This window comes from Eleutherodactylus coqui, chromosome 2 (genome assembly GCF_035609145.1).
Source record: "Eleutherodactylus coqui strain aEleCoq1 chromosome 2, aEleCoq1.hap1, whole genome shotgun sequence".
NCBI classification, from domain to species: domain Eukaryota; kingdom Metazoa; phylum Chordata; class Amphibia; order Anura; family Eleutherodactylidae; genus Eleutherodactylus; species Eleutherodactylus coqui.
Genome location: NC_089838.1, coordinates 163,365,148 through 163,378,882, shown reverse-complemented (window position 1 = coordinate 163,378,882; position 13,735 = coordinate 163,365,148). Strand labels below are relative to the sequence as shown.

Sequence of the window (13,735 nt, the reverse complement as noted above, 5' to 3'; positions counted from 1 at the left end):
AATTAAGTGTTTGCATTCAAAGTAATGGTTAGGATTTAGTCTTTCTGAATTTCCAGACAAAAATTTCACACAAGCATGAATATTAACAAGCCATTTCCTTTTCCTAAAAGAAACCACTTGCTTGTTGCAGAATAATGTGCGCCCAGGATTTAACGGTGCAGTGGGGAGCACCATATAATCAAGCAGTATTCAACCTTCTCTTGAGAGGTTCTCTCACCATTCCATGGTGAGACAGTGTACCCTTTTAGGCTCTGATACGCTAGCATCATGGTGCTATTAACAGCCATGACAACAAGGAGGTCTAATTCCGATAGATCCTGCTGACTTAAATGTGTTCCAAGAATTTTTGCTGCAGGGTTTTCATAGTAAAAATTGCTGGAACCCCTGGCTGAAAACAAAAACTGTAGTGTGAACAGCGCAGAGAACATCGGTTATATAATCCCTTCAGAAGTGCCGTATGGGGATTAGAGGACATAGATGATATCCCTACACTATGTGGTCTCACCACCAAGCTAGCATCCTTGTGTTATGAAACAGTAAAATCACAGTCAATCTTAGAGGAGTGAATGCAATAGAAGTTGTAAAACACAGGGCTATTTACCAGAATCCAGTGTTTCAGTAGATCTTATAACCTGTCACAACTTGCTTCTGAAAAGGAGGATCACTGTAGGGCCTAACTGAAAATATGTTAAGTATGTAGCCAGAAAGGATTGCAAATGCTGACATTTCACAGCCAACAGTAAGACATCAGAAAGGCACAAATACGACCCCACACAACATCCAGAGAGTTTCTATGTCCATGCAGTGTTAACGTCTCATCTAACTGAAAATTAGAGCAAACATTTGGTACAAAAAGACGATAACTTACAAGTCAGTGAATTCCTCCAGTGATAAGTCAGGTGTAAATACATCTAGTAGGCCAATTACCTGCAAGAAATTGGTACAAGTAAACAAATGTTTATTTCTGAGCATTTATAGGTCTGCATCTTCAGCTCTATACACAATAGCAAAAAAAGAGAAAAAATTGCAGTGTATTGAAACAAAAATGAGCAATTATTAGTATGTTTTACAGCAAAAAGAGAAATGGCAAGGCAACAAAGAAATAGAACACAAACCTGGATTTCATTTGTGTGTACGCACAACAGAAAGAAACATTAACATTTTCTCCAAAAAGAATAAAATCACAAGATTTCCGGGAGTGCCAGAGCTGTCCTCTTTTGGCTCCCTGCTAGAATTTTGTTCAATTTCTAGACTGCTCAAAGACTTTAGATTATGGTCAACTTAATTTGCAGGTTTCAACGACATCTGAGAGTCAAAATGCCTAAGGCCGGTCTCAAGCATCCGATCCCGCATGTAGGAGCAGAAACCAACCCTGTCCGTGGCCGGCATCCGCATGTACCTGAATTATCTGTACTGCGGATGGTCCGCCGTTGTACATGCGCAGTATAGATTTTTTTTTTTCTAAGTCCCCGCTTTTCCTGTGTTATCATTAGGAGATTACGTGGTATCTGCGACCTTTCCGCAATTGCCACGGGTCGGACGGCTGGCATTGATTTAAATGGAAGCAGTTTGTGTGGAATCTGCGCAAAAATGCTGCAATTCTCTTTTTGCAAGCGAAAATTGCACTCATGTGAGCGGACAAGAGAATGCTCCAGTTTGAATTTGTGCGGAATGCTGTGGATCTTCCGTGCAGACAATGATTGCGGATTCCGAAATTCAAACTCCGCCATGAGAGATCGTCCTAAGGGACATTTCAGACCATTACCTGAATGGTGGGTAGGGAACTTCAGATTTTTACCTTTGTACAGTTGGCTATACACTATAGATTTCAGATGCCTCTATTTTCTTATGACGACTGAAGCTTTTTGTGACACAAGTGTGACAGATACTAACCAATAGCAAATATCTGAAAAGTTGATCTGCAGTGTTAAGATATTTTTGGTTATTTTCAGGTGCTGCAAGTAAGAACTTGATCATACCAAATAGATCTGCAGTGCATCAATGGAAGCACAGACTAGGCCACAGTTCATGGTAGAGAATTGTGTCCCGGAGAGATGAGTGCAGGATTAGTGTGTTTGCATGACCACAACTCCAATCATATAGGAGGATTTGGGACCCCTGGTCTCATGATCAGTGGGGTCTCTAGAGGTAGTACTCCCAGAGATCAGACACTTGGCACCTATCCTGCGGATAAGGGAGAAGTTCATTTGGTGGGACCGCAATGTTTAAAAAAAAAAAAGGCAACCATAATGACAACCTTGACAGGCCATACTTGGAGATTTCAGCTGGCTTACTAATCAGGAGTTTGAGAAAGCTGGATGATATTCTATACCCATATTGGTTTTCACACAGTCTGGGTTAACATAACAGAAGAGTCCATTTACACCTAATGATTTATCGCTTGAACAAGCGAACAATTTTAGTCATACTGAATGATGATATTCACTTTCGCTCGTTTGAATGAGAATTGTTCCATGTAAAAGAGCCTCAGGCCCCCTGTACATGGGCAGGTCAGATTCTGCATTTTCTTTCGGCGGCAGCACTACAGATGGACGGCACAGGAAGCTGTTGGGACCTGCACAGTACAGGGTATTTTTTTTCTTCTTTCCTTTAAATGCTGGCTTTTCCCACGTCTTCGCTAGGTGATGACATGGAATCCACAACCTTTCCACAATGTCACTGAGGAAGGGCTGCAGATTGGATGGCTTCCATTGACTTCAATGGAAGCAGTCCATGCGGAATCCACACAGAAATGGAGCATGCTGCGCTCTCTTTTCGTGTAGAGGAAATCGCGTATTGCCATAGCATGCTAGGAGTGGTATTTGCTGCGGAATCCGGAGGCAGACGCTCCTCCGGATTCTGCAATGCAAATCCGCCCGTGTGCAGGAGGCCTAAGGCTGGGTTCACACGGGAAGGATTTGCCGCATAAATTCCGCATGGATTCAAAAATTAAGTTTCGGAAATTGCGGCAGGGATTCAAAAGACGCATGTCAATTTCCTCTCCACGACTGCGGCCTTGCTCCTCTCTATGGGGAGAGAAAGCTGCAGTGGAATGCTGGCAGCCAAACAGCTCCAAAACACGTAGTGAAATGCTGCGGGCTTTGCAGCTGCGCTTTTCCAGCGGAATTTCCACGGTTTTTTGGTGCGGCCAAACTGTGGGAATTCTGCCCCCTGTGGAGCTAGCCTTAGTCTCCATTCAGGTTTGTGTCAAAGGCTCCATTTGTTGATTCTGGCTCATATGTCAACAGATTTGATTACCATTTACTGGTTACTTTTTTAAAGGTTTTCTAGGTTTACAGAAAAATGAACAACAGGCAATTAGTTAAAAGTGTCAGCCAGAGGAGAGTAGCAAGTCCTATTCCTGAACAGCAGGCACAAACAACAGGTAGAGGAAGGCATGTGAGGACATAATTGTACCATGTTATTTCGCAGTACTAGGCAGTGTCCACCCTCCCTGGGCTTCCTGCCATTAAAGAGGAAGTCATATTCCACAGTGACAGAGGAAAATTAAAGCAATACAAAAGTCTATCTAGTTCAACACATTGTCCTGCAGCCCTAAAAGCAGCATCACACCCCATGGAGTAAGCAATTCCTTCTAGACTAAATAAAATCTGCTAGAGATGTGAAGTTGATCCAGGGATTATTCAACCATCTTAACACCTAACTCAAAACCATTTCTGCCCGAAAGACTTTGAGATCACGTTTAAAATTGTTCAACAAATCTTCTCTAAATACAATGGATGATCCTTATTAGAGTTACAGGCTTGGATAATACTGAAATTAGATCTCTGCAGTGACCCATCACATATAGTTATTACCGTAGGTGATCAGATTGGCTTTTCCCAAAATAACCTCAAATTTGATAATCTTTCAGGGTCCACCAACTGAACTCCCACAACTTTGGTTCACTGCCTACAAAACCCCTTCACCCGTGTCATGGTTTTCTTTGGTCAGAAAAGGTAGCAGCATGCTTGGAGAAACTAAATAGGCATGAGGAGACTTACGGTAGTCCATGGCCTATATGTCTCCTCACACCAACTCTACAGTCTCCACAAAGAGAAAACCGTACCCTTCCAGACCCACATTACAAACCCCTTAGAATCCTACTGTGCACTAACAAGAGGAAAGTACCCTGAAACAGACTATCTTTTCCTTATGGGAAGAATTCTGGTTTGGCTTATACCCATACTCATGTTGCAAAACCTGTTAGAAGATTATACATCAATTTATAGGGAAGCTGCCTTCCCATATGTGGTGATGCAGAACACTAGTACCCAAAACCCAAAAATGCATACTTTTTCAAACTACTATTTTTTGTTAGGATTTACCACTTCCACTGTAGCAATTATCTTTTTCTTTGCATGAATAGCAAAGATTGTGCAAATATGATCAAGAAAAGAAAATCTTCCTAGATACATACAGAATGTTAAAGAGGTTTTACAAGGCTACACTATTGATGACCTAACCTCAGGATAAGTCATCAATAGTTTAAATTGGCTGGGGTCTGCTGAAGAGCGTGAGCACATTGGCCACTTCTCAAGCCTGTAGAAATAAAACTAAATAAACAGATCAAAACTATCATGCCACAGTAGGTCTCTACTCAGGAAGAAGAATTACCCTATTTTGGACATTGTTTTCATCTTCCTTTACAGAAGACTCAGGTTGTTTTCTAACCACCTGTGCTTGCTACCCTGTAGATAGAAGACAAGCTACTGTTAGCAGTCTACACTGTGGGCATATTTGCAGGTCAGCTACTAAGAAAGGACACTAAATACTGAAATACATTGAGCACCACTTCCCAAAGTCAGGGCTAACAAACTATATAGATACAGAAGTAAAACACCAGTACTTCTGTACATAGCTAGAATCATTACCAGGAATCACTGGGGTCTACTGCAACCAGAAGTGCCCACAGCAGTTGCGACTATCTTAGCACTTAACCCTTTGCAATCCAATTTTGGATTCATGGTTTCCTAGGGGGCTCTCTCTTTCTGCCATTATACAATGGTGCCATCTGCTGGCTAGAGCCAGTTCTGCGGTATGTGACATGTTAGAGAGGCCCCGACAACAGAGCAGCCAGTAATCTACAGTAAGAATACCCTGCCGGACGTCTTTCGACATCGGAGCTGTACAGCCTTCAATCATAATGTCTTTGGACGTCAGACAGTGGATTGGAAAGGGTTAAGTCAAGGTGTCTCCCACAGCCCCTTTCTTCCTACCCCATGCCAAACAGTGATCACTGTAGGTAGTTTAGTTAAATCCTCACTTCTACTTCATACACACTCTGCTGCAAAACACAGCAGTTGTTGAATCTTCCTCCTCATGCGCAGCTATGAGTGAAGGAGAGGAGGGCAATTCAAAATACAGAAGCTGCCATGCACAGCGGCCGGGTGCTGTCTGAAACTGAAGTGAGGATATAACTACCTGCGGTCAGAAATCCAGTGCCAGTGGGATACAAAAGGAACCAGATGCAGGGAGACTTGAAGGGAAACAAAGTGACCTGCAGGGATGCAGATGGACTTCAGAATGACATGAATAGGAGGTAAGGACATAAGGAGACTGTAGAAATACAGAGAGATTTGAGAGAGCAGAGGAGGACCCATGGAAATACCCGGGGACTTGATGGGACACACATGGACCCATGGGAATAAAGTGATTTAATGGGGCTTGAAATTGTGGAACAGGATTTGAAGGGGCACAGAAGAACCTGAAGGGAACAAAGGAGAATTATTAACAGGATGGGAATTTGTGTGCAGAGACCAGTCATTACTGGAAGAAAGAGTCATGGTGGTCTGAGCCTCGATAGAGAAGAAAAAGTAAAAGCATATGGCCCTTATCAAAGGAGCAGTCATCGGAGATCACTGGCGGTAACTGCACTGTAATAACCATCACTCCGTAGAGCTGCTATCTGAGCATTATATGATGACAAGATTATGTAAAGATATAACAGACCTGAGCCTCCATGTAATAAAAGTTTTCTATAGATATGCTGTCTGCAATGTATATATTTTTTATATGTTGCGTATAATGCAACTGTATGGTAAAAATTATTAAAGCAAGTCAGATTTTGGGCAACCAACTGCATACACAAGTTGTTGCCCAATAATATGGAGTGTACAATGGTGCCTTTTTTTCCCAGTGTGACTTCACACGCCCAATATAGCCCGCTCATTAGGCCATGTGCTATCTGCAAATGAGTACCACCATCCAATTGGCATTGCTACTGTGTCTGTGGTGTGGCTGTATCCCTGACCATTCAGTAATTCATGAAGTCTACAGTTCAACCCACTGTAGACGCCATGCGTACTAGTGACACTGTGTTTGCGCAGAACTAAGCAGGCGTATGCGCCGCAACGCTTTGCCAGATGGACCGACTTCAAACCTTGAGCCGGCCTTGCTTTTATATAACAAAAACGCTTTGTACTGTCAAACTTATCTAGAATAAATTCACATTCTGAATAGTGTTATGTTCTGCTTTAAAGAGCCTTATACAAAAAAAAAAGTAAAGGAACGGTAGTTTGGGTTAACCAGTCCTTTAGTTTCAACTTTCACCGACATCATTTAGAGTTTGCAGAAGAGCGTATTGTAGAAATCTGATGGAGTCACTTCAGGTTACATCATCTTCAGATATAAAAGCTAAGCTTTGATAAAAAGGTGAAATTGTGCAATCGCCCTTCTGTAGAGGACAAGTACCATTATAGGGTGCCTGGAAAAACATCGGCAGATGTGAAAAGAAAATTGTATATCATTGTCACAAAACAGCATTTAATAGTGTAGCTGTACAGAAATTGATTCTTTGTGCTGTATTCCATCTCAAGGTTACAGGATGCTACAGAATGTTACTTTTCTGATGTCTTACATGGTGTCAGAGTCTCCATGGTGACAGAATGTAAAAATATTGAGAAACTTTTCTTTCACTGTGTAGCAAGCATCCAAGGTCTTTTAATTATTGTTGAATTATCCATACTAAGATTCATCATTTTAAAGACTAATGTTTCTCAGTAGAGTAAACACATGCAGTTTTCATTAACCCCTTAGGGAGCAAGCCCGTCTGTGCCTTAATGCCCCGGCCAAAATTTTTTCACCACATATTGTACTTTATCTAGATGGTAAAAATAGACTGATAGAATTTGTGTATATTTATTAAACGTAAAAAAAGTCATTTTTTTCACATTTTCAACTGCAATATGTACAAACATACTGTACATATTTTTGATGAGATATATTTCCATCTGTTTACTTTATTCAGGAAGCATATTTTAAAACCATTTAGGAGATGAACAAATTTAACATTAACATTGAGGAACATTTTGTTTTCCTACACCAAGCTAAGATTGCAAAGGCTCAAAGGGGTTAGAATGAAAGATACCCCCGCAAATGGCCCCATTTTAAAAATATACCCCTTAAAGGGGTTGTCCCGCGGCAGCAAGTGGGTCTATACACTTCTGTATGGCCATATTAATGCACTTTGTAATGTACATTGTGCATTAATTATGAGCCATACAGAAGTTATCAAAAGTTTTATACTTACCTGCTCCGTTGCTGGCGTCCTCGTCTCCATGGTGCTGACTAATTTTCGGCCTCCGATGGCCAAATTAGCCGCGCTTGCGCAGTCCGGGTCTTCTGCTGTATTCAATGGAGCCGCTCGTGCAGAATGCCGGCTCCGTGTAGCTCCGCCCCGTCACGTGCCAATTCCAGCCAATCAGGAGGCTGGAATCGGCAATGGACCGCACAGAAGAGCTGCGGTCCACGGAGGGAGCAGACCCCGGCGGCCATCTTCAGCAGGTGAGTATGAAGACGCCGGACCGCCGGGATTCAGGTAAGCACTCTCCGGTTTGTTTTTTTAACCCCTGCATTGGGGTTGTCTCGCGCCGAACGGGGGGGGGGGGGGGGGGGGGGGTTAAAAAAAAAAAAACCCGTTTCGGCGCGGGACAACCCCTTTAAATCTATTTACTGAGAGGTGTCATGAGTATTTTTACCCCACTGTTTTTTTTCAGGAGTTAATGCAATTTAGAGAAGAAAAAATAAGATGTCATATTTGCAAATATGTAATTTTAATAAGTTTTCTTTCTATAGTGCACATGAAAATGAGGATTTGCACACTAAAATGGATACCCCTGTTTGTCCTGTGTTCGGATGTAAAATAGAGAGGTCAGCAGCACTCAGTGTATATAGCTGAAAAAACACACAGCTTGAGTCTGTATACAAAAAAATAGGCGTGCACGCCAAGACAACGTCCCAAGGGGTCACGGCAAAGGAAAGAGGTCAGGCAGCACAGCAATAGCAAAAAATATTTTCTTTTATTATTCCTCCATAAGTAGGCACTTAAGATAAGCAATGTTTCAGCCCCAAATGAGGGGCTTTTATCAAGCCTCCAATAAAGGCATACCCAAGTGCATAAGTCCTTATCTTTCAGGGCACAACTGAATAAATTCCAGGCTCCACTGCATACTTGTAGAGCCATCAACCTGCCAAAATGATAGAACGCTCCCCACAAGTGAGCCCATGTTGAAATCTAGACCCCTTAGCTCATTTATCTAAGCGTGTACTGAGCATTCTAAACCCACAGTTTTTTGCAAAAATTATAAAGCTGGGGGGGGGGGGGGAACCCCCCACAAATGTCCCTTTCATGAGTTTTTTTTATTTCAAACAAAGGAAAACTGGGGATAAGCACCCCAAATGTTACAGCACTAGTTCTTCTGTGTTCAGCAATACCCTCTTTGTAGCCCCAATCTGCTTATAGGAGATATGGCTAGGCCTGTAAGGGAGGGAGCACCCATTGGCTTTCACGGCACAAGTGAATAAATTCCAAGCCCCCTTGAACACTTGTGTAGAAATAAAATAATCGGACACCCTAAATAGAATCCCGCCCCCCCCCCCATTCCCTCTGCCCCCCACACACACCTTTTTGGCATTCCCTAAATCCTAGATAAAAGTAATAATGTATAACTGTGTGGTATGTCTCAAAAGAAGGGTAATTACAGAGGTCTGGTTGAGCTGGGCACATGGGGTATTCCTCTTCCTCCCATGCTTGCTGCAAACCTGACACTTTGGGGGGTCTTGACCTCCATGGCAGGAATGCGTTGTAAAAAGTGGGGCTCTGGAAACCTTTGCACCTCCTCAGACTCATAAGCTTGCTGTGATGTGGCGATCTCTCACACAGAAGGTGCTCAACAAGCTGCTCCTGAGACTGCAGAAAAGTGAGCGTTTCCTGGGACTTTTTGTAAGTTACGCAGGTATTATAGGTGGCAATATGAATAAGGTAGATCGCTATCTTTTTATACCATGGGATAACTGCGATCATGTGACCGGGGACCACTCAACAAGGCCTCCGGTTACTGTTCCAGGTATTTATGCATCTGGTAAGAAGCATCATCTCCCATTTTAAACTTTTACATGATTGCCGGTGACATCTTCAGGCTCTCTGCTTCCTTGCTACTAAATGGGGATTTAAAATTTCCTAGGCGTTTCTGGCTTCCACCCTTTTGCCGTGGGTGCGAAGGTGCAGCAGCCAGGGAAAGGTCCTTGCAGGACCAGATCGTCGGGGGACATCTGAGGCCAGAGGTGAGTAAATTTTATCTCCCCTCACAGATCACATCCGTGATGGGAGATGGAACATACTTTTTTAAACTTGTTTTTTAAAATCATCCGTTAACCAGAGATCCTGATGACCGAGGCAGCCGACACTCCCCCAGACCCAGGGGGTTTTATTTTACCAGCCGAGCGTGTTTTTATGGCCCTTTAGATTAAAGCCCAGACACCCAGGATGCATAGCTCCCCCGCAGCCCTACTGACTATCCCTAGTTTCTTTTTCTTCCGGATGGGCTCTTCTTAGGTCCAGCCATAGCACTTTTCAGGTGAGCAATCTCTGCAGCTTACACTCCAGAGGTGACGTGGGACTTCAGTAACACTAACGCCTACCAAGTGTGAGCAATGGGGATGGCTGACGTGACACACCACCACAACGGCCGCTGCTGAACTCTATGCCCCCTTCCCCTCTTCAGTCTTTCTGGATCTGGCTCCTGGCACCATTAAGGTGTTAAATGGTGGTGGAATATTATATATACATACACAGATTATATATGACACACATATAGGTAGAGAGTTCTGCAAGTGCAGCAGTGACAGAGTTATGCGGCCAGGCCTGCTGGTTTTATCCACACAGATGATTCATTGGTGGAGATACTGCTAAGAGCTATTTCAAACAAAAGCATGAGCTGGGAGTGTGGATTGATTTAAAGTGTGGTTTAACCCCTTTACAATCCAGTGTGAGGCTGTTCTGCATATGTTTGTTACTGTAAGCAGTACAGCCTCCGACATCGGAGTGTTGTCCTGCATACTGTTAGAAATGTGTGCTATACACGTTGTATACAGTGAGATTGATAGCCATCTAGAAGATCCTATATTATTAGAGAAATCAGAAATTAAAAGGGACTCATAAATGTAGATCAATATACATATATTTACAGGATTACTACAAAGATGATCTTCCCAATGTGAAACACTCATAACTCACATTTCATTTTCAAAACATTGCGAATAAAAATAATCAGGCTGGTCTGACATGACCGGATTTTAACTGTGGATTTTGCAATCTGCATCCATTCCGTGTTGGCTGAGGCAGACTCAGAAAGTCCGTCATCTGATTGACTGCTGTCTCTGGAGCAAGAAACCGATCGTATCTCTATAGAGACTGTGCAAGATGACAATACAGGGGACCTGGAAGACAGCCCTGAGAAGGCTACACTAACTTCTAGGGTCTACAGTAGGTTATGCGTGGAGGACTTGTTTCTGACAGACGGTCTGGAATAGTTAGTAGAAGCCAACCTTTTTATGATAGTGGCAGACACTTTAGCAAGGTTGGACACCGCACGTGACAAAAACCGCACCCATTCGAGTTCGGCACCTAGGGTTGGCTGTAGGCAGTCTGACAGTAGCCTGCCACAAAGTGAGACAGTTATGACAAAACTGCTCAGACTGTTCGCATGAAAATGTAGTATTACAAGGAGAAAACGCAAAATGTGTGGCTCTGGAGATGAACATGGTGCTAAATTCCATGGAAAGCGGTTGGTAGAGCATTGCCGTACAGGCCTACTGCTAGATGCGCTATAGGAGGAGCCATGTGAAAGGGGAACTAGCAGCCAGGCAGCACTAACCCAGTCTAGAGGTGGTCTGAAAGAAGAAGCACTGGAGTGCCACGTAGTCGCTGCAATAAGGAAGAATCAAACTGGAAACATCCCATGGTAGCAGGGACCATATGCATATAGCAGAGGACTTGAGGACAGGTCCTGTGTGACGGAAAGTTAGGATCCAATCACAGGACAGTGTACTTGTGCTTAAGATAAGAATTTTAGGAAGAGGCAAGTCCTCCTCCAGGCGCAGCCAGACCCAGATTGGAGGAAGTGTTCAGCTGCTCCCTCCCCTCTGGGAGTGTCATATGTAGGCCTGAAGCCAGGGCCTCTATTTATGCCTATGCCTGTTGGACTTGAAGATTCTCCTGGAAGCACCCTGCCAGTTGCCTGACCTGCAGGAGCAGCCAATGCCAAATGCAACAGTGCCACCCATGGCCCCACATGATCCGGCAAGGAAAAGGGAAAAAAAAGCCCCCGGAAGTGCATCTGCCACAGTCACCTTAGCCATGGTAGTAGGATGAAGCAACGATCTGGGAAATACCACAAGAGCGTACATGGCCCTCGCCCCACCAGGCCCCAGAGCACTCTGCAGATGGAGCAAGGGGGCATGGTAAGAAGCAGAGCCACTCCAAAGCCTCAGGCAAAGCAAGTAGCAGGAGTTCAGAATAGGACGGGGCACTGGCATGAAAAATAAGAACAGAGTCTGCAAGAGAACCTACCACTCCCCGGAAAATAGACCAGCCCGGGCCACATCAATCACTCCAGCATGGCAGCACAGCTAGAGCCCCCAACTTAAAAGCCGCAGGGAGGGAGAAGGAGGCACCTGCACCTCTGCAAGGTATGTAAGGAGGTCCCAGGAGAGCTAGGCAGGAGAGGGGGGTGGAGTGGCGCAGATGATTGTGGTAGAAGTGTTGGAGTGTGGTGAGAAGAAGATGGGAGGGGGTGATGAAGCGGTAAATACCTTTCCACCATGGGAAAAAGCTAGCCCGGAAGCTCCAGCAGTGTGTGCCCCTGTGCTCACCTTTAAGTAGGTAAGGAAGTGCTCCATTTTAGGGAACCACTATGGCTGGCAGGTCAGGGTCAAACTAATAGTTGACCGTGTCTCCTTTCCGTTCAAGGGTAGGGCCAGCAACAGAGAGGTTGATGCCAGTCTGTTCGCCGTTCTGTGGTAAAACAGAGAGCCTAGTGCCAGCTTTGTATTCCCAGAGTCCAAAAGATCACAGTTGAAGACTGAAAAGATCCACCTAATATGGAGGCTTAAGCTAAAACAGATTAACTTGGTGCCTGTAGGAGAGGTATAGCTGGCAATAGGAGCTAACACTTTTTGGCGTAGTGGTTACCTCCTAGTGGCAGTAGCTATACCCACAGTCTTCAGCTGTGTGCCCCAATGACATGGTCAAGAAACACATTGTTTGCTAGTGGGTTCAATCTCCCGTGCTTTGCATAGGTGATTCAAGTCTGGGTGACCCAATTAAAGTATGATACATTGCATCTGCTGAACGTGCTTTGTTCTTTCCAAATGGAGGATTCATTGGAAAAGTTAATGCAGTTATGAGCAATTTAAAGTAAATTAACCTACAAGTGTGCGAGGGTTTTATTAAAGGGTGCGATTTAAAAATCATGTGACTTTAGAATAGAGTCACTTATATCTCTATTGTTATTTTCACTTGTGTATATTTTTATCTGTAGCATCCTCATTTAGAATGTGCTCCATGATTGAGAGCGCTGTCCAGCGTACATCTTGTGCCATGTATGGAGTCCTTGAATCGCTGTTCGACGGTGCTTACTGCTGTATGAGAAGTTAGCATGCTGTGCATTTAGAAGCCCAGATCCCGCATTAAAATGCAAAATTTGCAGCACTGAGAACCACTAACAACCTAGAAGGAAGTTTGCTGCTTAACGATCAGGCACTAGCTGGGGCAGATGTGGAAGCATGGGAGTTTGTTTGTTCAGAAGGAATTGGAAAAAAAATGGAAAGGGGGAAGGGTTTGTCTTTAAAGTCCCGTTTAAAGCCCACGCTACAGGAAGACGTGTGAGGAAAATGAATACGTGGAGGCTTTAGGGGTAGAAACACATGGAGGAAAAAATAAAATAATCATAGGTGCTTGCCATAGGTCACCAAATACTACTGAAGCAAATAGATGAAACGGCAAATCACAATGAGGTAGTCATTATGGGGGACTTTAACTATCCAGATATAAACTCTGAAACTGAAACCTGTGGATCACAAAAAGGAAATGAGTTTCTGTCAGTAACTACAGATAATTAGCTTACCCAACTTGTACAGGATTTAACTAAAGGGACAGACATTTTGGATTTCATATGAAAAGACAGACCTGACAGAACAACAGGGTTACAGATCAGAGGGCACCTGGGAAATAGTGACCATAATATAATAAATTTCCACTTGACTTTCAATAAGGTGTTTTGTCAGGGAAGGGGCCACAAAAATACTGAGCTTCGATCAGCTCAGAGATGCACTTAATCGTATTGACAGATAGGGTCCCCAGAAATACAGTACACAAAAAAAAAAAAAAAAAGGGGGGGGGGAATTTTTAGAAACATCTTAAATACTCACAGTGAGCGGTTCATACCTTACAGGA

General features: G+C 43.7%; 1 protein-coding gene across 1 annotated transcript in view; it reads right to left on the bottom strand.

Moving 5' to 3' along the window:
* The window catches only part of MAPK12 (mitogen-activated protein kinase 12), an 86,812-nt gene that overhangs the window by 49,382 nt on the left and 23,695 nt on the right, over window positions 1-13,735 (bottom strand). Inside the window, exon 3 of the mRNA XM_066591869.1 lies at window positions 869-927. Within this exon, the coding sequence (XP_066447966.1) occupies window positions 869-927 (59 nt within the window). The remainder of the gene's footprint in view (window positions 1-868; window positions 928-13,735) is intronic.